The sequence below is a fragment of the Anguilla rostrata genome, chromosome 14 (assembly GCF_018555375.3).
Source record: "Anguilla rostrata isolate EN2019 chromosome 14, ASM1855537v3, whole genome shotgun sequence".
Taxonomy (NCBI): domain Eukaryota; kingdom Metazoa; phylum Chordata; class Actinopteri; order Anguilliformes; family Anguillidae; genus Anguilla; species Anguilla rostrata.
In genome coordinates, this window is record NC_057946.1 from 34,747,737 (window position 1) to 34,774,296 (window position 26,560).

The following is a 26,560-nucleotide window of genomic DNA, read 5'->3' on the forward strand; positions in this document are numbered from 1 at the left end:
GGTCTTCTGATCAGGGCTGCGCACGTGGTCTTCCAATCAGGGCTGTGCACGTGGTCTTCTAATCAAGGCTGTGCACGTGGTCTTCTAATCAGTGTTGTGCTGGTGAGAGGATGGAGAAATAGTGAGGAGGGAGGGGTGGAGGCTCTGTATAAAATCTGTATAATCAGGAAAATCAGTACCCTGAGAGCAGTGTAGTGGTGGCACTCTTGGTGTGGTCAGCCTCCGTACTTGCAGTGCTACACAGGCATGCACACCTCCGCAATTTTGTGCAGGTGCTGGGAATAAGAATACCAACTCACTTCTGTCACGCGCCCAAAGTGGTCTCCGGTGACCAGTCCGGGCAGTCACCGGATAGGGGTACACCTGAGCTACAGCTTTCAGGGTGTGGGAAAGCACGGTCATCTTGTGTTCACGGTCTGCAGAGCTAATGCAGCCTCTTGCATTTCTCACTTTCTAGCCAGGGTGGCTTCTAGGCCAGCACTAGGCTAGTAACTGAGAGACTGCAGGGTTGATTCCCAGATGGGGTACTGCCAATGTGCATTCGAGCAAAGTACTTAATCTAAATTGTTTCAGTATATATCCAGCTGTATAAATGAAAAGGTAAACTAAGTTGATCTGTATAAGGGCATCAGCTAAACTGATAAAATATATGTGTAGTTAAAAGTTCAGCAGGGGTGCTTCAGCTATTTGGACTAATTTAGACCTGTGGCTTGGATGTATAAACAGACCCTGTTGCTTTATCATTGTCATCTAAAGTGTTTGTTTGTTTGTTTTACTTTGATTTAAAAACTTTATTTAAGCTTCGTTTGTTGTGCTTCTTTATTTGACTGCCAATGTGACAACATTGGTTAAGGCAGCGTTTTAGAAGCACTAGTGGGTTTATAAGACGAGGCAAAACAGTATTCCATTAACAACCTAAGTAATGCAATAATACTCCTTAAAACAGCCTCTACTGGGATACTAACATTCAGCCACACCTGTACAGTATGGTAATTGTAACTGGGTTATTGCGTGCTGTTGTCAGATGTGTTCAACACTGATGGGTTAAAATGAAAATGGGAAGGTCACGAGAGAGAAATGTGCCAAATTAAATTTTTAACGTTACTTGGCTGACATTGGCACGAGCGATAACATGCAACACAGACACAACCTCGCATCTGGCAGCAGTCATGCTGACGCAGTTCTCTGTGAACAGTTACAATCCCTCGGTGACCAAAGCGTGTTTATTTTCTGATTAATGTAAATAAGGCCACCACTAATTCTCTTAATATAACAGAACAAAACAATGCACATTTTAGCAATTAGGCAAACGGATTCAAGACATCCTCGGAGAAATCGAAGTTACGTCACTTTCAACAACGTCAGCCTGATCAATTTGGGGGCGGAATAATGGACACCTGGTTACAATTAGCCTACTTGTCTGTTATAATTGGAGTTGTGTTTTGGGCGTCATCAACACTTGTAAACGAATTATCGGAACACTTCTTTTAGATTAATGTTTTTTAATTAATTTAATATCCAATTCAGTGTGGTGGTACGTGCCAAAGACCATATTCCAACAGTTTGCTAAAATTATAATGATCATTATTAGGTTGCTGTGGGCTAAATATATTGCAAAAGACCCAGAACAAATTTAAATAGTCGTATCAACAATAACAGCTGCCTAAAAAATATAGAATGAGCCTATATGATAAATCATAGCTGTTAGCGGTTCCGTTGAGGCGCTGAAAGGGTTAATTATGTGTAAATGACAAGTCGAGAGAGGAAAAAACCGAGCTCGACTGGCGCGGTTATTTGCTGCAGGTTCACGCCATCAGTAAATTAGGACATGGATTGCCGCTCTATAACCAGCTTGGCAAAACGGGGAAACTGAGCGTCGCTGACTAAATGAGATAAAAGCGCGTGTTTTACGGTGGTTTCTGTTTGTCCAACAGGCATATCGGGTAGTGCCACAATATCAGCGCAGAAGGACGAGGCCAGTGATCACTGCAAAGCTATAGCCTACCACGAAATGGTCACGTCTATTCTGGGGTTTCTTATTCTACCAATATGTCTTCAACAGTGTGGTTATGTTCAGGGTGAGTACATTTAAAGGTTAAGTCGTTTTTAGCGGTGAATTGCGTTCTGTTGCATGTATACGGCGGTGCTAGTGGTCACGATTGCCACACTGCATTTGACACGGGTCTGAGAAATCTCATTTTTCTCCTTTCTCCTTCTCACCCGAAGTGTATATAGCCTCTATGCCCTGGTACATTTCAGCAGTATGTTTAGCTATATTTATAGGCCTGCACTACGTGTCTTTATTCTCTCCGGGAATATAAATGTCTACAAATAAACCTTTTTGATTTTTACGAGATTAAACAATTGTGTTTCTTCGCAATAACCATACTGTTTTATATATTGTCAGGTAGCTAAATGAACGAGCAGCTAATGCGTTTAGAATGCATCCGGGAAAGACGCACTTGCCTATGTTTAATTTGTAACCTCGAGCTGTTGCAATTGATATTCGCAACTTAAGGTGACATAGGAAAGGGCATATCATTTTATGGAATACTAATGTCTAAGGTTGCGTGAAATATAGTGTTTATTCCATGGGAACGTGTTTCTGGGGAGAAATGGTCTTTGTTTGGACCAAAACCTAAATGAAAAGAATTCGCTTTTTGTTTGGTTTGTTTTATTCACGGTTTTTGAGCGGTTGTTTTTAAACTAAGGCCGAGCCTATTTTTTGTAAATTGCTCAGTCACTTAGTTATTAGTAAGACCGCATTTTCCCATGGAGGGGGTGGCCAATTGGTCATTAACAGGTGACTAAAATTACGTAGCGTTAAAGCGCTTTGTGGTACTTGTGCGTGTTACAGTCGGCCTAACCATACGGCATTTGTTGCTAGTTGTCATTGAACGCATAGGCAGCACTTTGTTCTACCGTGAAAATGACATTTGTTACACTGTCTAGCTTTAGCTACGTGCTATTGTTCCCGTCTCGCATGGTGTAGGCTGGGTTTTTTTGTTGGTTGTTCAGGTTACATCAAATGGAGAGCTACGCAAGTCAGATGGAGCTGGCCTAATTTTAGAAAATTATTTAAATCTCCAGGAATAATTCGGAATACAGTACTGTATAATGAGATTGGGGGTCTGTAGATGGTTTCACGGAGGGGGCGGGGAATAGCTAGACGGCAACACACCGAGGAAAGCTGGTGATTCGCTCGCATAAAGTCCCGCTGTCAGAACGAGGCCCGCCTTGAAGCGCAATCAAAGCTTCTTACAGTGTAGTCGAGTTATGTTTCGTTATGTCTGTTTCCGGAAGAGTGCCGCAGGTTCACCTGTCATGGTTCTGCAGAGTAGTGCTGCTAGAGAGATTTTTCCCAAGTGCGTGTATTGATTCTGTTGACAAGATTTGCATCGATGGAAATGCAGACATTTTCTCTAAAACGAACAGTTGACGAAGGTCATTCAAAGCATTAGTCTGCTTTTGTGGTGTTCTTAATTTTAACGGACTGTTAGGACTACATTTTCTAGAATTATTTATTGCACCTGGTATTCAGTCTTAGTTTGAATTAACTTATTGCAGTATGAGGTAGTTTTGAAGACCTCCATTAAACATGCAGTCACCAGGGCAACATGTTGAAAGGCAACTGATTTTACTTTTCTAAAGATAAATGACTATAGCTAAATAAATGATAAATGACTATGGCAAGGTATTACAGTTTTGCTGACACTTAACACCCCTTGAGCAATATATATTAATTGTCCGTGCTTCGTCTTGCAGAGGTTGGCATATTTGCAAAATGCTTGGAGTTTTCACTGGGCTGTCCTCCCCCAAGGTAGGACAAATCAAGTGAATTGGGATTTACTGGCTTCAGTCCATATAATTTAATACAGTGGAGCACAATTGAATCCACAATTGAATCTCAAACTCCTTTAAAAAAAAAAAAAAAAAAAAAAAAAAAAAAAAAAAAATATATATATATATATATTCTTAGAATTTATTAGGAGTAGATTTGTTGCTAGGATCTTGCAGCACAATTCCATGTCTGCATTATGATTACTGATTTTTTTTTTGTGCAAATGCAAATTGGGAACAAAATGCAGTGTTATCTGTGCAGTTTGCAGATGACTACAGTTTTGCTGGAAGATGTTTCATTACCATTGTTAAAAAAAAAAAAAAAAAAAAACCCATTTCCATTGTCTGCTGTAGTAAAGTAGCTTGTGATGTTTCCTTTGACATGATGTCTGTGTAATGGTGTCTGAATGAATTTGAGCAATGTTGCCAGATTTTTTTTTTTTTTTTTGGGTGGGGGTTGGGTTTGGGGTTTAACAGAATCTCGATGTATGAGACTGAGGTAATGACGGATTGGCTTTCAGAGGGCTTTAGAAATTAGCTTAATTTGTCCTTGTTTTTGTCTAAACAAATTGGAAGGGTGGTGGGTAAGCAATGGTAGTCTCCCACATGAAATCAATTCACTTTCATATTTGTCTGATGCTTAACCTTAGATGACCCTTGTTTGAGGTGGTGCAGCAAGTGGTTTGCAGGTTAAATTGGCATGAGTTTCTGCATTAACTGCAGCCTTAACACATCTGTCAAAACATGTCCCTTTGTCAAATGCAAGTGACTACTGAAAGGTTATATGGTGTCTTTTAATAGAAGTGAATGTACTGCAGTCATTAGTTGGAATTGACTTGGATCCTTTCAGTATGCAAAATTGTTACAAATGTGGTGGACGCATTCTTAATGGCTGAAAATGAATCCTCTTTAGAAAACTGTGGGTTCAGAATTTACTTTGGGTATTGGTTTTGGATGTACCCAGTTACGGGTGTTAGATAACCCCCCCCCCCGTAGTAATTTTAATTGCATGCAAAACTTTGCAAAATTCTTGAAGTTTGCTTTTGGTTTAGTGTAGTAAATTTAAACTTTCTTAGTTCTTTGTTGTACAAAAGAAATTAGGCCAAAGGGGTAGATGGAAAGACCTATCTGAGGATAGGAGTTTTATACTACACGCAAGTTTACGCAACACTGCAGCCTTGAAAAATGTAGATGCAAATTGGTGAGATTGTAAAACGCTCATTAAGATTTGAAGACCACTTTGCAGAGTCAAGGTTTTGAGGAAATGTCTTGAACCAGTACTGTTGCAAAGCTGACTTCGTAATTAAAGTAGTTTCTCGGATCGGTATTGCTTACTGATTTTAAGATTAAAACCAAAAGCCACCGCACTGCAGTTCTTTGGCACAATCTTTTCTTTTAGTTTTATTTACCATGCAGTGCCAATTGCCAGGGTCTCACACTTAAAATTGCTTTGCATTACTAGAACAAGTCCTGAAATGATTCCCTAACATTCCTGCTCAGATTTGGCAAAATGAGCTAGCAAAGCTTGTTTTCATCTAGGCAAGACTTGTTAAAGAAAATTATAGTACTTTTGAGCAGGTAAAAATAATCTACGTTAAGTGCTATTCTTTCGTAGAGTTGGTTACTTGTTGGATGTTCAGAGTAAGCATTCTTGGCTGCTGACCAGTGGTTCATTGTACAACCATTAATTGATTATTTGGTTACGTATTATAAAGATAGTTGGAAGCAAATAAACATGAATTGCCTGCATTGCATGTTTCACACCCGAGAACGTCTTGCTTTTAACTTTTTTTTTTCTAATCAGGAAATTGATTTTCAAGACTCAATGTTTCTGTGAATGTTTAAGATCTGAAAAACATTTCAGCGCTGCCCAACCCTATTCATGAAGATCTACTGTCCTGTAGGTATTCATTTCAACCCCAATTTGGCACACCTGATGTTATTACTTGGCAGCTCAACAAGATCTGTAGCTGTTGAATGAGGTGCTTTGTTAGGGTTAGAGTAAACCTGCAGGACAGTTGGCCCTGAGGAGCAGGGTTGGGTGGCCCTGCTTTATTTCCTGATTGGGTTAATAATTGCTTTGCTAATTCATACAGGTCTTCAGTCTCACTTCATACCCTTTAAGAAATTGACACTTTTAGTACATATCACTATGTGACTGTAGGATACGTATGCCATGAGATCTTGTAAGTTACCACATGAAGGTGCAGGGCAGTTTTGCAGAGATGCTGTGCTGCAAAACACATCTAATGGTCTGGTCTAAAATGGACATGTGTCACTGTCAGCTTCTAAGCTGGTTGATTTATGTGGTTTGCTTTATGTACAGTGCTGTAGCTGTTGGGTGCTGGACTTTTCCATTACCCAAATGCTTTCCTCCCACCGTTAGTGAAAGTAGTGTGGCCCATCATCAGTCTGCAGGTGTTTCATGTGCCCTCATCATAAACGTGTACACTGCTGAACTGGATTTAATCACTTTGCAGAAAGGGAAGCACTGCCATTCAAAGTGCATTGGTAACAACCAATAGAATAACCATGACTGTGATTGGAGGATACCTCCTGGCCACTTCCTGGTAATTCCCACAGGTATCCCAGAAGCACAGACAGCTGTCACAGACATACTTCGATTGGTAGAGCTGTGTGTGATGTCCTCTTGCTCATAAGAATTTCTCATAAGAAAGGGTGGCATCATGACTCCCATTATTACCCTGCTAAATGGGAAATGGAACATTGTTTGAGCTGCAATATTTACACGCCGTGCTGTACTGGCAGTGGATCTGTCCCTCTGCCATGTCCTTGTAGTCCCAGAGCACTTTGTGGCTGGTCTGTGCTCTGATACCATAGCCCATGTATATTAAACAGGCCTAGTTGGAACTGCTGCTGCCATGGTAATTTTGCCCCTGGCACACCTGTCTCCTCTTCTCTGGGCCTACCTTTTTCCTCCTGAATTTCCACCGCTATTTTTAAAGGTGCACGTGTTAAAGATCAGGCACACTTCTGACATAAGAGCATTTACAGAGCTTTTTAAGACGAGCTTTGGATACACCTCTGCCAAAAGCTGGGAAACGATGAGTAATGCTACTTTTTTATTAAAATGGCCAAAAGCAAATTATTAAACTGTCGCAACAACTACTTTTCACATTGAATGTAAATGTTGAATTGGCTGTGGAAAGCCATGGGTGTGCAATAATTCACTAGTGTGTATTGAAGTGTTGAGTTCATTCAAATTGAATTGCCTTGTAATATGTGAAAACCGACTGTGTAGAATGGAAGGGGAGGGGGGTTTGTTCAGTGAAAATTGGTTAACCTTCTACTTATGAGGTCTAGTATGAATATCTGTTGGAAGCCTACCAGGCGCATCATTTTACATGAAACATTTGGCAGATGTTCTCATCCTGAGTACATGTAAAAATGTTTGGCCAGGAACAGAGTACAAAGCTGTAAATGTCTCAATGGGTAGTATTCATTGCATCATCTTACAAGTGCAGTACCGCAGTAGATAAGGTCTGTCTTTAAATTGACACTGAAGTGAGAATTCCTAGGCTAGTTTCTCAGGTTGTGAGGTTCTGGAGGACAGTTTCTCAGTCTACTCTAAAGTTGCATGTTTTCAGACCAGTTTAAAATTTTTAAATTGAGAACCTGGGCTCCCCAACCCTATAGAGGTGCTGGGTTTTTGCTTTTTTGTCTACAACCAATTTAGACCCAACTAACCAGTGTCGTGTTCACCAATTAACTGCTTTAATTGGTAAATTCAATGCAGAGAAACTGTGAAAGTCCGGATACATTGCAGCTCTGTATGACCAGCGTGAGGACTCCCTTTTTAACCCTGTGGAAGGTAGAAAAACTCCTGTAGGTCACTGACATGTTTAGGAGAAACCTCTTTTTCAGTGACATTCAGAACAAAATTCTCTTGCATTTTTAATTCTCTGATCTTCTGGAGTGTTTGCAAATATTACTAGCATCTGAAGAACTTGACACCCCCCGCCACCCACATCTGCTTGTTTCACAATTGCTCAATGTTCCACCGTTGCCTGTAAGGCTCCAGATGAGTGTGGGATTGTGCTGTATCTTAGAAGTTCACTGCCAGGGGTGCCTAGCATAATCTGCTTAACATGATCTTTGGTGTACACATTCTCCAGACAGTGGTACCAGATGGTGTTGAAATTTGTACGTCTGTTGGATTTTCCACATTGGAGTTGAATTTCTGGTTTACTCAATGTTTTTCAATGAGTAACTGAATGAGTGTCTAGATGTTTGGCTAATTCTTTCATGCAGTTGGTTCTGATGGATGTCTTGTGAAATTATGGTTCAGGATCAATGTAGCTCAGGGGTCCTCAATCTTATCCAGAAAGGGCCGGTGTGGGTGCAGGCTTTCATTCCAACCAAGCAGTTTACACACCCGATTCCACTAATCAAGGTCCTTAGCAAAGACTCTAGTGGTTGATTAGTAGAATCAGGTGTGTAACTGCTTGGTTGGAATGAAAGCCTGCACCCACACCGGCCCTTTCTGGATAAGATTGAGGACCCCTGATGTAGCTAATGGAAGCAGCATGTAGTAAAAATATACTGATCCATGATTAGATGTTTCCATACAAGGCATCTATGTCTGTGTACCACATGTGCCTTGCCAGTGTATAAGCTGTGCTTGGTGTGTTTTGTATCATTGTTTTGCTTTGTGGCTTTGCAGCTTATACACTGGGTTTTACTGAATTAAAATGGGGAAAATGGTTGCATGAGGTAGTTGATACTTGAGTATGGGGAAAATAAAGACTCCAGGACATTCTAACTTAACCTGTAATGGCACTGGTTTTCAGTATTCCTGTGCTTTGTGGTGAAAATAAAGGTAATATGTGATGCTCTAGATACTGTGTCTGAGCTGACAGGACATTGGCTGAAAGGTTCAGCCTTTTCTACAGTCCTGAATCTGGTATAATGCTAAATGATTCATGCCAATGCTGATTGTAAGACTTCCTGTTGTGCTGCTGTGCTCAATTATGCTTTAAACTGTAATTTTAAAAGCCTGACTGGGCTATGTTTAATTGTTATTGGTTTGTGAACTAATCAAATGCGAAACCTATATTGTTGGTTTCAGATTTTAATTTGAGGCATTGTGCCTGACTGACAGTGTAGTTTGACTCTGGTACTTTGAACTGGAGTTTGTTAGTATAACTGTAGGCCTACAGTGTAAAAAGGATTGTGTAAAACTGGTCTAGGAATGACCGTTTCTGTCTCCGTGATATGATCAGTACTTTACTATGTTTTAGGAACTGTTTTATGAAATGGAGAGCATTGGTAGTCTGAATGTATTCATGACTCATACCTATAGTGTAACCTTACCTGTAAGAAGAGGTTCATTTTTTAAGTTCATATTGAAGCGGTTTGAGAGAAGCTCTTGGAATCTCCTGGCACCACACTGACCCTTAGGCCAGTTGCATTTATTGAATCTTGCCTGTCAGAGGAGACCTTGTGTTTAAGCCTTTTCTCGGATTTATCTAGTGTCGGGGATGTGATCTATTATGGTTTAGACAGACTCTGAATTTTCTTTTGGACCCTAGATGTCTCTGAGGCCCACTCGTATTATTTTCTCAAGCTGAATGTCCTCCGCTATCAACTGTCAGAGTGTAAAAGCTCTTGTGTGTGTTTGACATACTCGAGTCCTCTGCTTCTGGTTGAGATTTTTAGGATCTGAAAGAAATCAGTATGTATGGCTGCATGTACATTGAGCCTGATGTCAGTGACTTCTGTCTGTTGATGGTCTTCAAGTCTGTGAGCCAAGACTAATCTCAGCCAGACATAGGGAGTATATGACAAGCAATGTCATCGTTTTTGGATTACTGCCTTTGAGAAACAGGCTATATAATTTGACCTGGCAAACTTGGTCTGTTCTTTCGGTCTGCTATTCCCCCGCTGGCATGGAAAGGAATGTCTTTGGCCAGTAGGGTTGTTTAAATGTAAACAAACCTGGGGTGTCCTGGGGTTTACTCCAGTTTTGACTATCACCTTCTGACACACAGCTACTGACCCAGCTGGCTGAAGATTGCTCTTAAAAATAATCTTAAATTTGTAGGCAATATCTGATTTATTTGAATGAAAATCTTAATGTTTATTACGATAATGGTGGTTGAAGAAAAAAATCTGAAATCGACGTTTTTCGGGGCGGTTCCAGTTCCAAATGGAAACCAAGGCAGTGCCGTGTGGTTTTGTTGCGTGGAAAGTACGTTGCCTGATGAAGATGCCCTCTGTACAGCTGTAGCTATTTCCCTACAGAAATCACCCCTTGTGGTCAGAGGCAGCATGTTTTTGTTTTAGCTGAGCTTAATTGACTCCTAACATTTATGTATGGTCTCACTGAGAATACCATGAGACGATGAGTCTCTTGATAATATCATAGTGCTTAGCCCTGCGTCCAACATGACGCTACTTTAAATATGTAAATTTGCTAGTTTTCAATGGACGTTCCCTGTCTCATCCCTCCTCCCACACCTCGCCCATCTGCACAGCCATTTTCTCCCCCTCTCAACCATTCCCTTCCCCCTCTTATTCATGACAGCATAGTGTGGAACTTACTTTACTTTCTTGTCTAGAGTTTTTGGGTGCTTAACATCTGCCAGTTGTGGTGGACATGGCATCTGTTACCATCTGAGGAGTCTGAACTTTTGCATCTGGGCCCTGTACTTCGTGGTGTCTTTTGGTATGAACTTTGAACTTGGTTTTTTTGGGGCCATTTTGGGAGAAACAGGCTGTGGTTTGGCGTTTTCCTTAATTTCTTTTGACTGTAACCTATCTGTCTAACATTCATTGATTAAGGTAGCTGACCTTTGTCTTTAGATTAAAGACTGTTGTAATGTATTGAATTTCTTGATTTTAATCTGGTTGAGTTGTGTATTTGTGAGGTTGATCAGATGGGTTGCTCTGCCAACAAATGTAGCGGTTTTAATTAATATCCTCTATTTACCAAAATCAATCATTTTTTGTGTGTTGGATAAGTGAGAAGTTTTAACTGATGCACTTGAGTTTGGTATTCATAGTGCCGGATGTTAAATGAGGGTGTTAACTGTTAACCGCTGGATTCAGAACATAACTTTTTACTCAATGCTCACTGTGCCGATGCACAAGCGCTTTTACACAGACGGCTGATGGGAGCAATATTCGCAATGAAGCCAAATACTACAGGCCCCCAGCAATATTTTGTGATTTAAAAATGAGTGTCTTGATTGTGGAAAAACAATATCCCAGAGTGCTTTGTAGGATGTTTTTGCTCGTGCCTGTGAGCAGTTTCCCGTCTGTGTCCTGAAGGGTGACTGTGGTGCAGGGGATGACCGCTGACCAGCGCGGTCGTGCACAGCCTCATGTCACCCGCTGAAGGTGGCTGGAAAAATGGCACGCATTGTTCTGCCGTTTCAGAAGGGGTCACGGGTGGCCCCAGCTGCTGTCCCGCTGCCCAGCGCGTGCTACGCTACGCTACATTCCACTCCTGTCCTGGCTAATGTCCGCCGTGCCCAGCGGCCTGGGCGGTTTGTGCTGCGAGCCGCCTCATGAACGTGAATATTGGGCTTTGTGTGAAATCGCTAAATGAAACGGATAAAATCTGTGACTAATACCGGGCAAGTAGTCTGGGTGTCAGGATGACTTGGGGAAGAAAATGCAGCTCTGCTGCAAGACACGTTTGACTCATTTGTTCAATTTAGTGCAAAGATTCATAATCTGTCCATTGTGTATAGTCAATGGGACATTTTTGGAGGTTAAATAAAACTGATGCTTTTGAACCTGGAAGAACCCTGTTAAATGCAGGCTTGGATTTGTGTGATTTTTCTGCAGAAATGCACCGAACATGAGCAGGCTTGTGAAACGAGACTGGTGAGAAGACTGGAACTAACTGACTTACTCGGTGTTCTTGTATGGGCTGTAGCTAAATGGCAAACTGATTGAAGTGGAGAGTTGAATTTTTGATAAGTGAAGCTGGTGTTTTTTGTGATTTCTCTTAATGGAGTTTTCTTTGGACTTGCGCTCCTTTAATATTGTCCTGTCCTTGTTTCCAGGGCCTTGCACCCACCCAGATGGCTCCCCAGCCAGTAATGTTGACCTAACGTGAAGCCATAATCCCAAATGCATGCAAGTGGCATGTCTTACTGGTCAGCATTAATGTCAGTTTCTGAATGTAAATGTGTTCAGATTTCTTCCAGTAGTGCAAGAGTTTGTCCACACGATTTAAGTAATCAGTTGCTTGTAATTTATTTAGCATTTGTTTATTGGGTACAGGTACGTCTTGAGTGCATTCTTTAAAACGACACTATACAAGGTCCTATAACATTTATAAGTCTTGGTCATTTCTGATGCGCTTTTGTGTAGTGGATTTTTTTCATGGATTGTGTAAATTGCAACTGACAAGCCAGATGAAATGGATAATTAAAGACATGTCATTGTGACAATTGTTAGTAGTGACAGCTGTAAAGAATGCAGTGACTAATCGGAAATGTCTTTGGCCATTGTGTGTGTGTGTAAGCTTAGCGTCAGCATTGGTGTGTGAAAATACTAGAATTGAATGGAATGAGTGCATTTACGGTTGTGCCTCCTGTCAAATACGGGTTTTTCTTTGCATAGAACCCTTGTTAAACTGCCTCTTTGGCTAAAAATGTTTTTCTGTTGTGTAACGATCGATCTCTGGCGCTCTGCACTGGACTGGTTCTGATGCTGTGCTGCAGAGACAGTGTCTGACATCACTGGCCAGATGTGGGACTTGCATGGTTATCAATGTGCTCCTTCATGAGAATAGGAGAACAGGCCATTCAGCCAATCTAGGCTCATCTCCCTACAGTGTCCAGCACTGCATCAAGCCTGGATTTGAATAGTTCTGCCTTCTCCACTGCATGACCCATAAAGCTTTTTACGGTCTGACAGCTGTAGATAAAGTTCACACATTAATTTGAAATGAATATTTCCTGACGTTTGGCAGGGGTTTGCCTTCCTTTTCAACTTATGGCTCCCTTGTTCTCCTGACTGATCTCAACCTGAAAAATACTGTTTTCCTTCACTTTTGTTCATTCCTTTATGAACTTTAAAAACTGCAGTCAGTCCCCCCCCATCTCAACAGTCTCAATGCACAAAATACCCCCCCTCCCAGAAGACCTTAAATGTCTTTGGTCACTTAATTTTGGCTTATTTTTTTGCAGAACATTGTCTGCTGTTGGAGAGAGAAGCTCTTGTACGTGCTTCTGTTCCTCTGCCTCTGACATTTTAGGATCTGAAAATCAGGTTTTCCCCCCCACCCCTTATGTCTTATTGTCAGTACGCACTGTTGGTTCATTTTTATCTTCCTTGTTTGCATTCTGCCGTTCCGGCACAAGAGATTTCTCATGTCATTTTCCCAGCGTCTCCCAGGTAACCGAAGCTGGGTCATTTGAAAGCTGAGGGAGGATCTAAACATGTCGTGGGGGAAAACTTAATTTATAATGTATGACAGGACTGTTTCTAGCACGCTTTAGTGTTTCCTAGCACTGAATGGGGCCAGTGTGCATCCTTTGGGTGATGTCTGGTTCAGTCTCATGACCCACATTGTTCTCTTTCCAAATGGCTGGCTTTGTGTGAAAATTGGAGTCTGCAGTTGGCAGACAGGGATGTGATTGTTCTTTTTTTAATTTCCTGATCGAACAGGAAATGCTCTCTCCCTCCCTCCCCTCCTCTCCCTTTAAATGTCTTTGGGGGGAGGGGGGGCACTACTGTTTGGCTTTATTGCTGTACATTTTCTGTCAGATGTCTGAGTGTAAAAGCTCTTAATGTGTGCGCTTGCGAAATGCCAAAATCCCTCTTCCTCTGGTGGGATCTGAGATCGGAATCAGTATTTCCTGTTTTAATTTGAGGAAGTGGGGGAGGAAATCATACACAACACATCTGGACAACATAAGATTTAATCCTGGACTCCATTGACTGGTTCTCTGAATGGCTTGCTTTGTGTGAATGCACTGGGTAGAGGAGAAATCTGATTGGTCTTTTTTTTTTTTTTTTTGCCTTACCCCCCCTGGCAGGAACCAGGACAGAATGTGAGCCGTCGCAGTACCAGTGTGGAAATGGGCGCTGCATTCCTTCCGTGTGGCAGTGTGACGGGGATGAGGACTGCTCGGACGGCAGCGACGAGACCACCTGCGGTGAGTGCACCTGAACCCACCTGTGCAGTTGGGGGGCTTCCTGTTAGACTCTCCCCCAGATGTCCTGCTCCTGTTAGAGGTAGACTCAACCCCAGGTATTCTGAGGCATGTTGCTTCATTCCTGGAAGGCCTGTGCTGAGTCCAGTTACAGCAGAGGTGTGCACTGAGGGTTGTCAGTTTCTGGTTTTCATGCCAACTTCTGGCCTTACTTATTTAGCCCTAACATTTACACCATCTGACATTTTGGCAAAATTGCTTAATGCACCTGAATGACACTGTCCTTGTGCCCCTATATGAAACATTTTACTATGATTGGAGTGAACCAGTGTTGGTACATAAAACCAATTGGCTCATTTAGCCAGAGTAATTGTTGGGGGGAAAAAAAACCAGCCCACATGCACTGGCACTCCAGGACTGGAATTGCTCACCCCCTTGGTTACGGGTTAAGGCTTGTTGCCTTATTGAATTCAATTATTTAATCTGAAAACCTGATATACAGCTTGTTTTGACTTGTTGGTTGATTCCACCAGTGCACTGTAGAATTTCCTGTAGAATTGTAGAATTGACCTATCAGAATTTGGCGATTTAATTGATAATTCTCATTTTAAACGTAATTATTAAATTAAATCTAATATTTTACATGTAGGTCAAGTGAGGGGTTCTAGCATTCAATGTCACTTGGTTCAGTATTCAGAGTGCTGAACATTTTAACAAGGATATTGACTGGAACTGCTGGATTCAGAAAAGAAACATTCCTAATCCTTGCTGGTCTGACAGCAATTAATATTTGGTTTATATGGTGAAGTGCCTCCAGAATTATTACTTCTCACATCACTGTCAACCTGCTCTGGCTCTTGGTACCATAAGATTATGAGCAGCCTCATCAGGTTCACAGTCCAGCAGTGGTTCCACACCCTTTTCATGGAGATCTAGTGTCCTGTAGGTTTTAATCTCAATTTAATTTCAATCCCTAATTTGGCACCTGGTTATTCCAATTAGCAGCTGAGATCTCTAGCTGTTGAATGAGCTGTGCTTTAATGAAGTGAACCTACAGGACGATAGCACTCCAGTAACAGGGCTGGGAACCTCTGCAGTACAGTAAGGTTATGAAGCTGAGGGAGGGAAGGGGAAACGACTCGAAGCAGATTTGAATAGTTTAATTTTCTGTTTGCGGATTAATTTCCTGCATGTATGAATGTATGCTGTCCAGATGAGTGATTGTGTACTTTTGGCGGTCCCTGAAATTGCCAAATTTCAGCATACAAGAAAGAACTGGTGTTTCTGCTTGTGAGCATGTGGATTAATGGTCTGGTAATAGATCTAGAGATCCAAGGTTTCTCACTCTGTGTACTGCTGCAGATTTTGGGAGAGCTAAAAATGGACAGTGAAGGCCAGGGGGTGGAGGGGGAATATTTTTGTTAGGGCAACATTTCCCAGACTCTCATGACCCAGATAAAGGCACACACAGGTATGGGGGGGGGGGGGAGGAGGAGGAGGAGGAGGAGACCTGAAGGGGCTAGTGACTACTGCGCAAATGACCTCCCCCCACCCCCTCCTCAGCCAACCCCACTTGCACACAGACAGGTGGATGGACAGACAGACTGATTGACACACCGCATTAAAATGCAGGACTCCTGGTTTCTGTCGGACTCGCCCCGGACTGGCTTGCCTAGCGCACTCCACAGTGTGTAAAGAATTCCAATGGGCCATTCAAGGCCCAACTGGGCTGGACACTTATTGCCATTCAAACCACAGTGGGATATTGCCACAAGGACGTACTTGTGGACTTGGAGGGGGGCATGAGCAGACTGAAAATGTGATGGAAAAGAGGTCACGATTGCATGAGCAAAAAGGCAATCTAGCGTGCCCCCGAAAACCACCAACGGCATTTTTGCAATCCAAACCCCACTTTTATTCCTACTCCATAACCTTTGACATGCTAAACGTCCTGGTCTTGTAGCAGGGAATTGGCACTTTATTTCTCTGGTACTTTTAGGAACTGAAAATTGTAGAGCTGCAAGTGTAACCCAATTGCAGTTGTACTGACATTTTAAGCTTTCACTGTGTGAAAATTCTTCAGGTTTTTACTTGGCATTAGTTCATGAGAATTTTAGGCACAAGGGAGATCTAAAATGGATAGTTTGTCTTTCAAGTTCTGGAAACGATAAACACTGAATTGGATGCCAAGGCAAGCAATGTGAAAGCTAGTTTTTGCTGACTCTTCTTGACATGAATAGCTTTCTTTGCTAAATTTGATTTTGCTGACTACAAGCTCCTGTCTGTGAGATGCACTTATCCTGAAGCAGACTGTAGTGTTCCAGGAGTACTGGGGTACTGGAGAACAGTTTCTGGTTAACAGGAGTGTGTCAGAGGAGCACCAGCTCTTCAGATTTGCCATGAGGGTAGAACTGTACATTACATACTTGTTGGCAAAAAGTGGTGTAGGGGTGGGGAGCGATCGATGTACAAAGTGATGTGAAAATGCGCATTTTCGCCGCTCAGCAGGGGGCAGAAAGGCTTCGGAGCCACACGCAACGGCCCCCTGCGAAGACGTGGACCGTAATCACATTTCTAAACCCGGGGCTCCTTTTATAGTGGCCGTGTTGGACACACTGCCTTCTGGGTGAAATCGCCCCGACCCCGCGTCGGCGGGCGTCGGTCTCGCAGCTGCTGAAGAAAGTGTGTGTGCCTCACTGCTTCTGTTTGGAAATGATGCTGTTATGGCAGTTTTTTTTGGCTCCATTTTAGGCATCTCCACTTTATGGCTCCATTTCGTGCCCCATTGCATGGCCCATTATGGCTGCGCCTGGCTAAATTTGGGCCCCTTGGTCATGCCAAATGCCCCTTGTTATTCAGCTTGGATATTAATCTCATCCCTCTGAGGTCAGGGATGTGATTAATCAGATGGTGGTTGTGGGGGGGATTGTTTCAGTCCCTAAATGTCTCTAGGGGCCCAGTAGAATTGGCTTTGACCATGGGAGAGGATTTTCAGCTGTAGTAGGACTTGTCCAATCTGTGGATTCAAGTTTTGGTTTTGGCATAGCTCTACAAGGCCTCAATCGATCAACTGATTAGTGTTCAATCAAGATCCTGAGTAGAATCGTGTGTCCTCGTCCTGGGTTAAAACGCAACGTCCTGCACCCCTGAGCTATAGATTGCAAAAGCGCTTGTTTGTATGCTCGTTAGGCCAAAAGCCTCTGCCTCAGGCTCTGAATCTGTATTTCCCCGATTTTATTCAGGAAGAATAACATTATGTGCATATGCATGCAGATGTACACCTACACACACGTACAGTGCGTGTGTGTGCACGGGCCTGTACACGCCCAGGGTGCGATCGCATGCTTTTGGCTGTCGGCCTGGGATTAATTGGTAAGGCCAGGTGGGCGTGGGAGGGGTTGAGTGTGCAGCTGCAGTACCCCCTGGACTCGAAGAGCAGGCCCGTTTTCCTCCGCAGAGCCACGTGATGACAGGATCCAAAACTGCTGGGGGATGTGCTTTCAGATTCTGTTTGTCGGTTTGTAGCCAGAGGCTTTCGGACCGCTGGGAAGGCTAAAAGCCGCTTCTCGCCCCCTCGAAGCGCGAAGGGGTGTAATTCCTGTCTGAAACTCTTAACGGGGACTGTGAGATGCACCCGGCCATTTTACAAGGTAATATCGGAGGTGTGAAAGGCATACTCCCACTACGAGCAGCCGCTTGTCATTAATATAGCGTTTTTAAAAACAAGGTCGGTTTCAGTGACTGATCGGAGAGGAGCGATGACTATGGAGCGAAAGGAGATGGGAGGCCTTTGGCGCATAACTGGGCCTTGGGGACGGCCTTTCGAGTTTAATGTCGGTTGAATGTGTGGGAGTCTTCTGCTCTGGATTGACCTGGAAATTGCACTGTTTACATGTAGCTTCTGAAGCCTTTTCATTCTCATGTTGACCAGAGGTGGATGTATGGTCTGTTAAGTAGCACATGTTTCATGAAGAATGTCAAGATGGACCAGAAAATATGTATTAATTCTTAATTGCTTGCGAGCCTAAACGTCTTGTAATGATTTGCGGTGTAGGGTTTGCATTGTTACACAGCAATTAACAAACTTGACATGTTGTTCCAGAACTCTAGTTGCAAAGGTCTTTGTGCTTACTTGGTGTATTTAATTTCTTATTTTAAATTTAAGGCATTTTCCTCTTTAGAATTCTAGAAATGGCTCTACTGTTGGTTCTTGACCAGATATACCAGCTGTAGCAGCCAGAGCTGTTATTTGACTTGGCATGAGTTATGCAAAAAAATAAAAATGAAGGTTGGCTTCAATTGTGCTACAGTTGCAAATGAATAATTTGGTTCCCAGCAGCCCGAACACTTGTGGAAATAAAAAGGAATGGGTTGATTGGGTTAGTCCATAAACGCAAATAAAATGGGGAGCATTTGTCTTAATGTATATGAAGACGTATTGTCATGAATTGGATTTGCACTATATGTGCACCTCATACTCATACATGTTTTGCTCTGAGGAATGCTTCATATCTCAAAATGGCAGTCCTGTCTTGTTCATTAAATGTGCCATTTGCTCCAAGACTCTGGGTGCCCCAGCATTTACACTGAGCAACATCAAAAAAGGCTAGTTTATATAATTTGTGTCCCTTAGTGTGGGCGATGGGACTCTGTCCTGATGTGCTCAGTTGACCTGCTCTCTGTGTACCCCTGCAGTGAAGAAGACCTGCGCAGAGGCGGACTTCGTCTGCAACAACGGCCAATGCGTCCCGAAGAGGTGGCACTGCGATGGGGAGCCCGACTGCGAGGACGGGTCGGACGAGAGCCTGGACGTCTGCCGTGAGTGTTGCGCACGTGTGCGCATGCGTATGTGGATACTACTTCCTGACTAGTACCCACAGTGAGTCAGGAAGTATAGGCAGAATGTATCCACCAATCAGTCAGCATGATTTTCTGGTTGTTACCAACATACTCTGATTGGAGCACCTCCTATTTGTTTTTTTTTGTTTTTTTTTAATCTATCTGCAAGGTGATGACTTAACCTGGTGTTCAGGTGCTCACTCTACAGTTCATCTGAAGGAAAGATAATCCTGGAGATGTTGTGTGAAGGAGGACGGGCTTTATGCTGTGGAATGCCATATTTCACATTTTGTCTCAATCAGGAAATGCTGGTCTTCTTAAATGTCTTGACTTGAGGAAGAGGATTTGGTTATGTCATGAGGAAACGCATCGAGATTTTTACACCGGCTTTTATTGCTGAGCTTTCTTTTCTGCTGTTGGCTGTCAGACAATAGCAACCCCCAGAGACATTTGGGCTCTGAATACCAGTATTTCCTGATTAATCAGGAAAGTGGTGCAGTTGACCAATTCCAAACCTTAGCAAGAACTTGAACCTGACTGAGGCAACTGTTTGAGGCAGTGGTTTTCCCCAGACTGCCTTGAGCAAACAGCTGTGTAAATGTTAGCGGTGGCTTTGGATAAACACGTCACGACTGAATTAATTTCTCAAGGACTTTCACAGTATTAAATCCTTTCCTTTTACTCTTTCATGCCTATTCATTCATGTGGTTTGTAGATTGTGAAGGACACCAGATGGCCACAGAAAGCAGGCTTTAATGGGGTGTTCGCTTATTTTTTAAATTTAATTTATGTAATAAAAATGGAACTTTCCTTTGTTTGACTATACTTTCTAGTCAAACATGGACTGAGGGAAATATTTGACAAGTTGTATGTTGAGCTCTGGCATGATGTCAGTCTCACCAGCTGTTAATTTCCATCAGCACTTAAATACGCTTGGTGACTTCTGTATGCACAGCATGAAAGATTCTTGTGCTCTGCTAGTTTTGTTGTTCCTTTTTTAATTTATCATTTTTTGATTGTGAAAATCAGTTTGCATGAGTCTTTGGTTTCTGCATGCTAATCAAAAGTAAAGCTGTACAGCTATGTTAGTCTGATTTTACTGCTGGGTCCTTATGCCTGAGGTTCTTCATTCAGTCTTCTGTTTTAAATGTGGGTTCAGTTCATTTAAGGGCACCAAACTCGACCTTAAGCTGGCAAGCGTCCAGCTTGGGCCCCGTACTGCTTTTCACACCAGCTACTTTATTCCAGCACACGTGCTGTGGGTAGCATCTTTACAAGACCACCATTTTCTGCTGTCATAAATTAACGGTGCTTTATTATGCAGTCTGGAGCATATTTGCTATGGTTCCCAGAATTCTAAGTTCATAAAGGATTCTTACCTGGAACAGCAGCTCTCCATTTTAGATAAGTCCCTGTGACGTTATCCAGGTCAGAATCCTGCTTTATGTACTCTGGGCTGTCCTGGCTGTGTAAAGTCCCATTAGCTGACTGGACTGACATTTTTTGGATTCCAGAATCGTCTGTATGCCAGTTGAATTGATAATTTATTCCTGGCCTGGTAGAATACAGTTGTTCCATCTGGGTAGAACGCACAATATTGGCACTAGATGTGATCATATAAAATATCTGTGGCATTTAAGATGGGTCTCCAGGGACTTAAGTTCTCACCTTGTAGGTGCCATGACTGAAGTTTATACAGTCTGAATGGAATGTGATCTAATCCAGATTAACATGATGAAATTTGATGCTCATGTCCGTGTGGACTTGGGACTGGGCTGGCTGTAGTTTCAGAGAAAGTGCGGTAAATCGCTTTTCATTTCACGTTTTGTTTTTTATTCCCTTGCTTCTCCCCCCCCCCCCTTTCAGACACACGGACTTGTCGAGTCAATGAATTTAGTTGCGGTGCCGGGACGACCCAATGCATCCCGGTCTTCTGGAAATGTGATCGAGAGCGGGACTGTGATAATGGTGAAGATGAGGTGAACTGCGGTATGTTCCGCTTGCTTATTTGAGGGTTTTTTTGTTTGTTTTTTTGCAGGGGGGGTGGGGGGCAGCATTAAAAATGCAGACGTCCCTTTTGTTTTGTGGGGACATTCTGAATTCGGTTTTGCCATGTTATGGCAAGTCCCTTTTGGCTTGTCATTTGATACTCTCCCGTGAGGTGTCATTGTTGTGAATCATGGACGCTGCAGAACTTTCACCCCTGTGCTCCCTTCCCCAGGTAACATCACCTGCGCCCCGCTGGAGTTCACCTGCGCCAGCGGGCGCTGCATCTCGCGCAACTTCGCGTGCAACGGCGAGGACGACTGCGGCGACGGGAGCGACGAGCTGGACTGCACGCCCTCGTCCTGCGGGCCCAGCGAGTTCCAGTGCGGCAACGCCACCTGCATCCCCGCCAGCTGGGTGTGCGACGAGGACGTGGACTGCCAGGACCAATCGGACGAGTCGCCCCAGCGCTGCGGCCAGCGCCCGCCGACCCCGCCCACCAAGTGCCCCTCCAGCGAGACGCAGTGCGGCTCCGGCGAGTGCATCCACCGCAAGTGGCGCTGCGACGGCGACCCCGACTGCAAGGACGGCAGCGACGAGGCCAACTGCCGTGAGCGCCCCCCGTGATTGGTTCACCTCGAGCGGGAGTGCGGCGTTTTGTGCCTGCGCTCTATTTTTTTTTTTTAGATCCTGCTTTTCTGCCCAAATGTCAGATTACATGGCTGCACGGCAACAATATGGGTGTTTTTAGGTCAAGGAGCGAGGGTCAGATTTTTACCTGATTTAAGCAACAAGACCAAATACAAGCATTTAAATTCCTGGGAATGCTCTGCAGCTTACGAGAAGAGTCAGTTTTCCATGTCATAACCCCACTCCAACTCCGTTTACCTGTGCAGTACTCCTCTGATGGGTTAGTGAGTTGGAGTGCAGTCAGAATTGATGGGATTTGGGTACAGAGGGAAGGAGGTTGGAAATAAATGTACAGGTCCAGGGCAGTGGCACTGAGTTGGGGACTGCAGGTGTCAAAAGGGCGTGTCAGTGTATTACTGGCCTGCAGCCCTGACCATGGAGAGCCACAGAATGGCTGGTTTTAGTTTTCAAAGCCAACCAAATCAGGCCCCAGAAATCGGGTGAGTAGTTATTTCAAATCGTTGATTAGCTAAATGCTGACTAGCTCTCCAGGCTCAGGCATGCAGACCCAGTGATGCATCGTCACATGGGGAGGACAGTGTGACCTTTTGGGCTTTTGCGTGCGTAAGGACAGCGGGTCCTGTGAGATTTACCTGCCCCATTTTGTGTCCCTTTTCATTGGTCCAGCTGTACGGACCTGCCGGCCAGACCAATTCAAGTGCGATGACGGCAACTGTATCCATGGCAGCCGGCAGTGCAACGGGTTGCGTGACTGTGCGGATGGTAGCGATGAGATGAACTGCAAAAACGGTGAGTCCCAGTGCTGAGGGGGTGGTTGGTCTCCCCCACCCTCCTCATGAATTACTCGCCACCTGATAGAAATGGGGATTTTTGGGTTTCTTTCGTTGGTAATATTTCTCGGTGAAGCTTAAACTGCTAAATTTAAACTAACCCCTGTCCAGAGAGGGGAAGTGAATGAGTGTCTGGACTTGGGCCTGTTTGTGTAATCTCTGGATTTAATGTGTCATTCCCTTTGATTTATCAGCATTAACTGCACACCTCTGATGTTCTGTTTAACAGTTAATTGATGGGGGATAGAGCAAGTGTCTGATCCTCTTTACGGAGAGATTAAAACTTGTGGGATCAAAAGCGGAATGTATGTGTGTCTGTGTAGGGGGGGGGGGGAATGGGTGGTTGCACCCCCCCCTCAAATGCCCTTTCCTGTCTGTCGTTCACCCAGTGACCCAGTGCAACGGCCCGGACAAGTTTAAGTGCCGGAGTGGGGAGTGCATCGAAATGAGCAAAGTGTGCAACAAGAACCGGGACTGTCCCGACTGGAGCGATGAACCCCTCAGAGAGTGCAGTAAGTGGGGGAGGTTGGGGGTGTTGGGCTGGCGACCCGAAGTCAAAGATGGAATTCCCTGTGCTTAATCGGCACACACTGATTTATGCATTTCGACTCTTCCCCAGATGGGGGAAGAATCCTCTCCCATCTGTAGGGTGTGGCTACAGTCATTATTGAAGGAAGGCTGGCAAAGACTAGATTTGTCATTTTGTTTGGTGACCAAAAAGGAGTCCTAACAGATGTTCTTTTTCATGCCCCCCCTCATTAATTTGCAGTTAATTTCCAGACCTCGATGTCTGAGCCAGAGGCCTGGGGTGTGTCATAGCGCATACAGTTTTACCCTGATGGCTGATGGGAGAGAACATTGAGCAGTAAAGCCAAATACTAGTGCCCCCTAGAGGCATTTAGGGTCTGCAATCAATCCTGATTAATCTGTCGAATCATATCCTTGTCCTTTAGTTTCAGTCACTTTACTTCTGAGTGATGCTGACTTAACCTGGTCTCTGGACCATGAATGAACTAGGGACTTCTGACAAATGGGACTTCAAGTTCTTCGGCAACATAGTTCCAGTAAACCCACTCAATGTACAGTTACAACCATGAAGTGGTTGCACTTCCACCTAAACACTTGTTCATTAGCACAGATTTTTGTATGTCAAATGTGTGTTGCTGTATGTAGGTCTGCCTTGGCAGTACAGAATGAAGTATTTGGGATTATGTTTGCATACTGTAACTTCAGCCACACCCTTACTGTGAATGTCAGCTGCAACCTCATTTTCCAGCTGACGCAACCCACCGTTCTGTTACTTCAGATGACTGACTCATACTGTGTCTATCCAATGCCACATGCCATTGCAGCTTTCATTTGGAAGTGCCATGGCCCATGTCTATCCTGAAGTCCCCTATAGTCCTCTTCTGAACTAATGAGGAAAAACAATCATGCATGTGACACATTAACAGTGAAGGCTGTTGCAGGACTGACTGTTCGGCAAAGTATTTGGTTCGATGGACAGTTTCTTTTGAACCGTGTGTACAGTGAGTACATTTTTTTAAATTTTGGTTCCAAGTTATTTGAAGAGGAAGTGCACTCATCCCAGCAGTTTGTTTGACAGGGGTAACTAACTGCATGTAGATGGTGCAGCATTTATACCCTGGTGTGTCAGGTCTTTAACCTTTTATTGTGGCTGTAAATCTGAGTGGGGGAAAAAATGAAGACCCAGCTGGCCAGTTTCATGCAGTTGAAAGAGCTTTTCCTCCTAAAATCAGCAAGCGAGTTTTAGTTGATTTAGTTTGGAAATCTGTATCGAACAGTCTCACATCAATCTTCATTGTTTCATAGTGAATAGTGTTCCTGAAAGACTAAATGGCCGATCATTGATTTCTATTGCCTCCCCCACCACCACCCTTGTGGGCTTCTGTAGAAAGCCTAGGGCAACAAAGTTTAGGGCTTCGAGTTTATCTTCTCAGTACTTGGATTTGTTTATGTACAACAATTTTTATTTATTTTTACCCCAAGGTAGAACTGAGAGCTCTTTGTAGTTATGACCTGTGGATTCATTGGGGCAGGAATCCGGGGAATTATGTTGGCAGTCGGCTGTAGGCAGATGATTAGGTGGCCAGGCACTGAGCCAGTTGGTGGGGAATTTGATCAGGATGCCAGGGTTTGTACCTCTACCCTTTGAGAGACCACAGAATATTAGGACCTCAGTTTGACAGTCTTGTAGTGCAGCACACCCAGCTGTTACATGAGAGATCTGATCAAAGAGGAGCTTTTTATGGCAAATGCTTGAACTGAGTATCTTGTTGTAGAACTAGTAATACTTGTAATCCATGTAACTGTAAATGAGACTTGCAGGCAGAAGCATGTACCCTTTACAGATTTGGATTGGGTGAAAGGCGGCTTCTGCTCTGTACCTAACTGTAGTCTGATTTCAGAAGGTGTGTGTTCGTTCTGCCTGGGTTCATAATGTTTGTGCTAAATTCCTTTTAGAAAATGGTGTTAAGTCTATTACAAACAATAACAAAACTAACAAAACGTGTCTTTCCTCAGATCTGAACGAGTGTCTGCTGAACAATGGGGGCTGTTCCCACATCTGTCGGGACATGGTGATTGGTTACGAGTGTGACTGCACCCCTGGGCTGCAGCTCATAGATCGCAAGACCTGCGGGGGTAAGGTTTAGGGTGCATAAGGGCCCCGTGCCTGCTGTGTAAATTCAAACTCACACCTGCAAAGTATCTGTCATTGCATACATCTGGGCCAATTTAAAACATGCTAAAAATACATTTTAAACTCTGGAAAGCGAACTGTTTAATTGAAAAATCTGCCTAGAACATGAAGAAAAAAATCGACATGGAATTCACCACTGACCCTGATTTGCTCCCTTTTACTCAAGAGGAGTGCGGGGAAACTGCAGTCAGTTCAGTGGCTTGGATGTCTGTTTCTCCCTGTACATTACCTTTTGTTGTATTGATCCTCCACTCTTGCAGATATCAACGAGTGCCTGAACCCTGGGATTTGTAGCCAGATCTGCATAAACTTGAAAGGGGGGTACAAGTGTGAGTGCCACAGCGGGTACCAGATGGACCCCACTTCTGGCGTGTGTAAGGCAGTTGGTAAGAACCGGCACCCCAATCTCTCAATCTGCCCTGCAGTGTCAATGGGTGCATTTACATGCACACTAATGCTCCAGTCTTACCCAGGTTATGGCGATACTCTGGCTATTGAAATGGTCATGTAAATGCCTTGATCTGATTATCGGTCTACGGTAATAATTGGCGTAGTCGAACCCCGATTAAAACACCTTTGTTTTTGTGCATGTATTTGTCTCATTTTGTTTTCGCTTTTTGAAACCACACATGTCAGGCTGAAGTCAAAGATCCCAGATGAAAACTGCATGGCTGCCACAGTTTTCATTGAGCATTGGCCTGTTGTGGAAAGAATCCTGTAAATGCGGCTATTGGAGTAATCACATTACTTGTGTCCATGTGTATGCATTGATGTGAATGAATGTATGCATTTATATGCTGGCATAAACTGATTACTTCCTCTAATCAGGGTATTGGTGCACATACTGTATAAACATGGCCAATTTCACATTCTGCCCTGAGCTGTTGTATAATATGGGGCCTAAAGCAGGGGTGTGTAAACTCCAGGCCTGGATAGCTGCAGGGTCTGCTGATTTCTTTCCCTTTTGTAGTTTCCTTTCAGCCTGCTGCCAATTTAGGGATTGGAACTGTGGTGTGACTGTCTAGCCAATCAGTGATTAAAAAGCACTTAAGTGCTGAAACTCACTGAAAACCAGCCCTTGTGGCACTCTAGGATTTCCGGTCTAATGTTAGGGCAGGAGTGTCTAACTTCAGTCCTTGAGGGATTGTGAGTGATTAAGTCATTGATTGGCTAAAGATCCACAGACCGTTCACCTGCACCCTTCAGCCCTCCAGGACTTCAGTTTGAGGCCAATGGTTAAGGGCATGGAGAAATGTATTTATGAATGAACTGCCATCACAAACTGCCACTCATCGTGAACTTTCACACCCCAAGGCAAGGAGCCGTGTCTGATCTTCACCAACCGGAGAGACATCCGAAAACTGGGCCTGGAGAGGATGGAGTACACCCAGATTGTGGAGCAGCTGCGTAACACCGTCGCCCTCGACGCCGACTTCACCCAGCAGAGGATCTTCTGGGCTGACCTGGGGCAGAAGGCCATCTTCAGGTAGCCAGCTGAAAATGCCACCTCTCTGTGCGGATTGTAGCCATCCTTAGAGAGAGGGAAGAATTTAATT

General features: G+C 43.7%; 1 protein-coding gene across 32 annotated transcripts in view; it reads left to right on the forward strand.

The window, feature by feature from the left end:
* The first annotated feature begins 1,820 nt into the window (after positions 1 to 1,820).
* The window catches only part of vldlr (very low density lipoprotein receptor), a 42,857-nt gene continuing 18,117 nt past the window's right edge, over positions 1,821 to 26,560 (forward strand). For 9 of the 32 annotated variants that reach the window (XM_064309290.1, XM_064309298.1, XM_064309307.1 and 6 more), the window contains exons 1-10: positions 1,823 to 2,078; positions 13,860 to 13,979; positions 18,672 to 18,794; positions 20,682 to 20,804; positions 21,037 to 21,411; positions 22,119 to 22,241; positions 22,672 to 22,794; positions 24,827 to 24,946; positions 25,265 to 25,390; positions 26,319 to 26,490. In XM_064309290.1, the coding sequence (XP_064165360.1) occupies positions 2,012 to 2,078; positions 13,860 to 13,979; positions 18,672 to 18,794; positions 20,682 to 20,804; positions 21,037 to 21,411; positions 22,119 to 22,241; positions 22,672 to 22,794; positions 24,827 to 24,946; positions 25,265 to 25,390; positions 26,319 to 26,490 (1,472 nt within the window). In that variant the 5' untranslated portion in view covers positions 1,823 to 2,011. Of the gene's footprint in view, positions 2,079 to 13,859; positions 13,980 to 18,671; positions 18,795 to 20,681; positions 20,805 to 21,036; positions 21,412 to 22,118; positions 22,242 to 22,671; positions 22,795 to 24,826; positions 24,947 to 25,264; positions 25,391 to 26,318; positions 26,491 to 26,560 lie in introns of all 32 variants that reach the window. The other 23 variants (XM_064309294.1, XM_064309293.1, XM_064309302.1 and 20 more) reach the window with 8 other exon arrangements.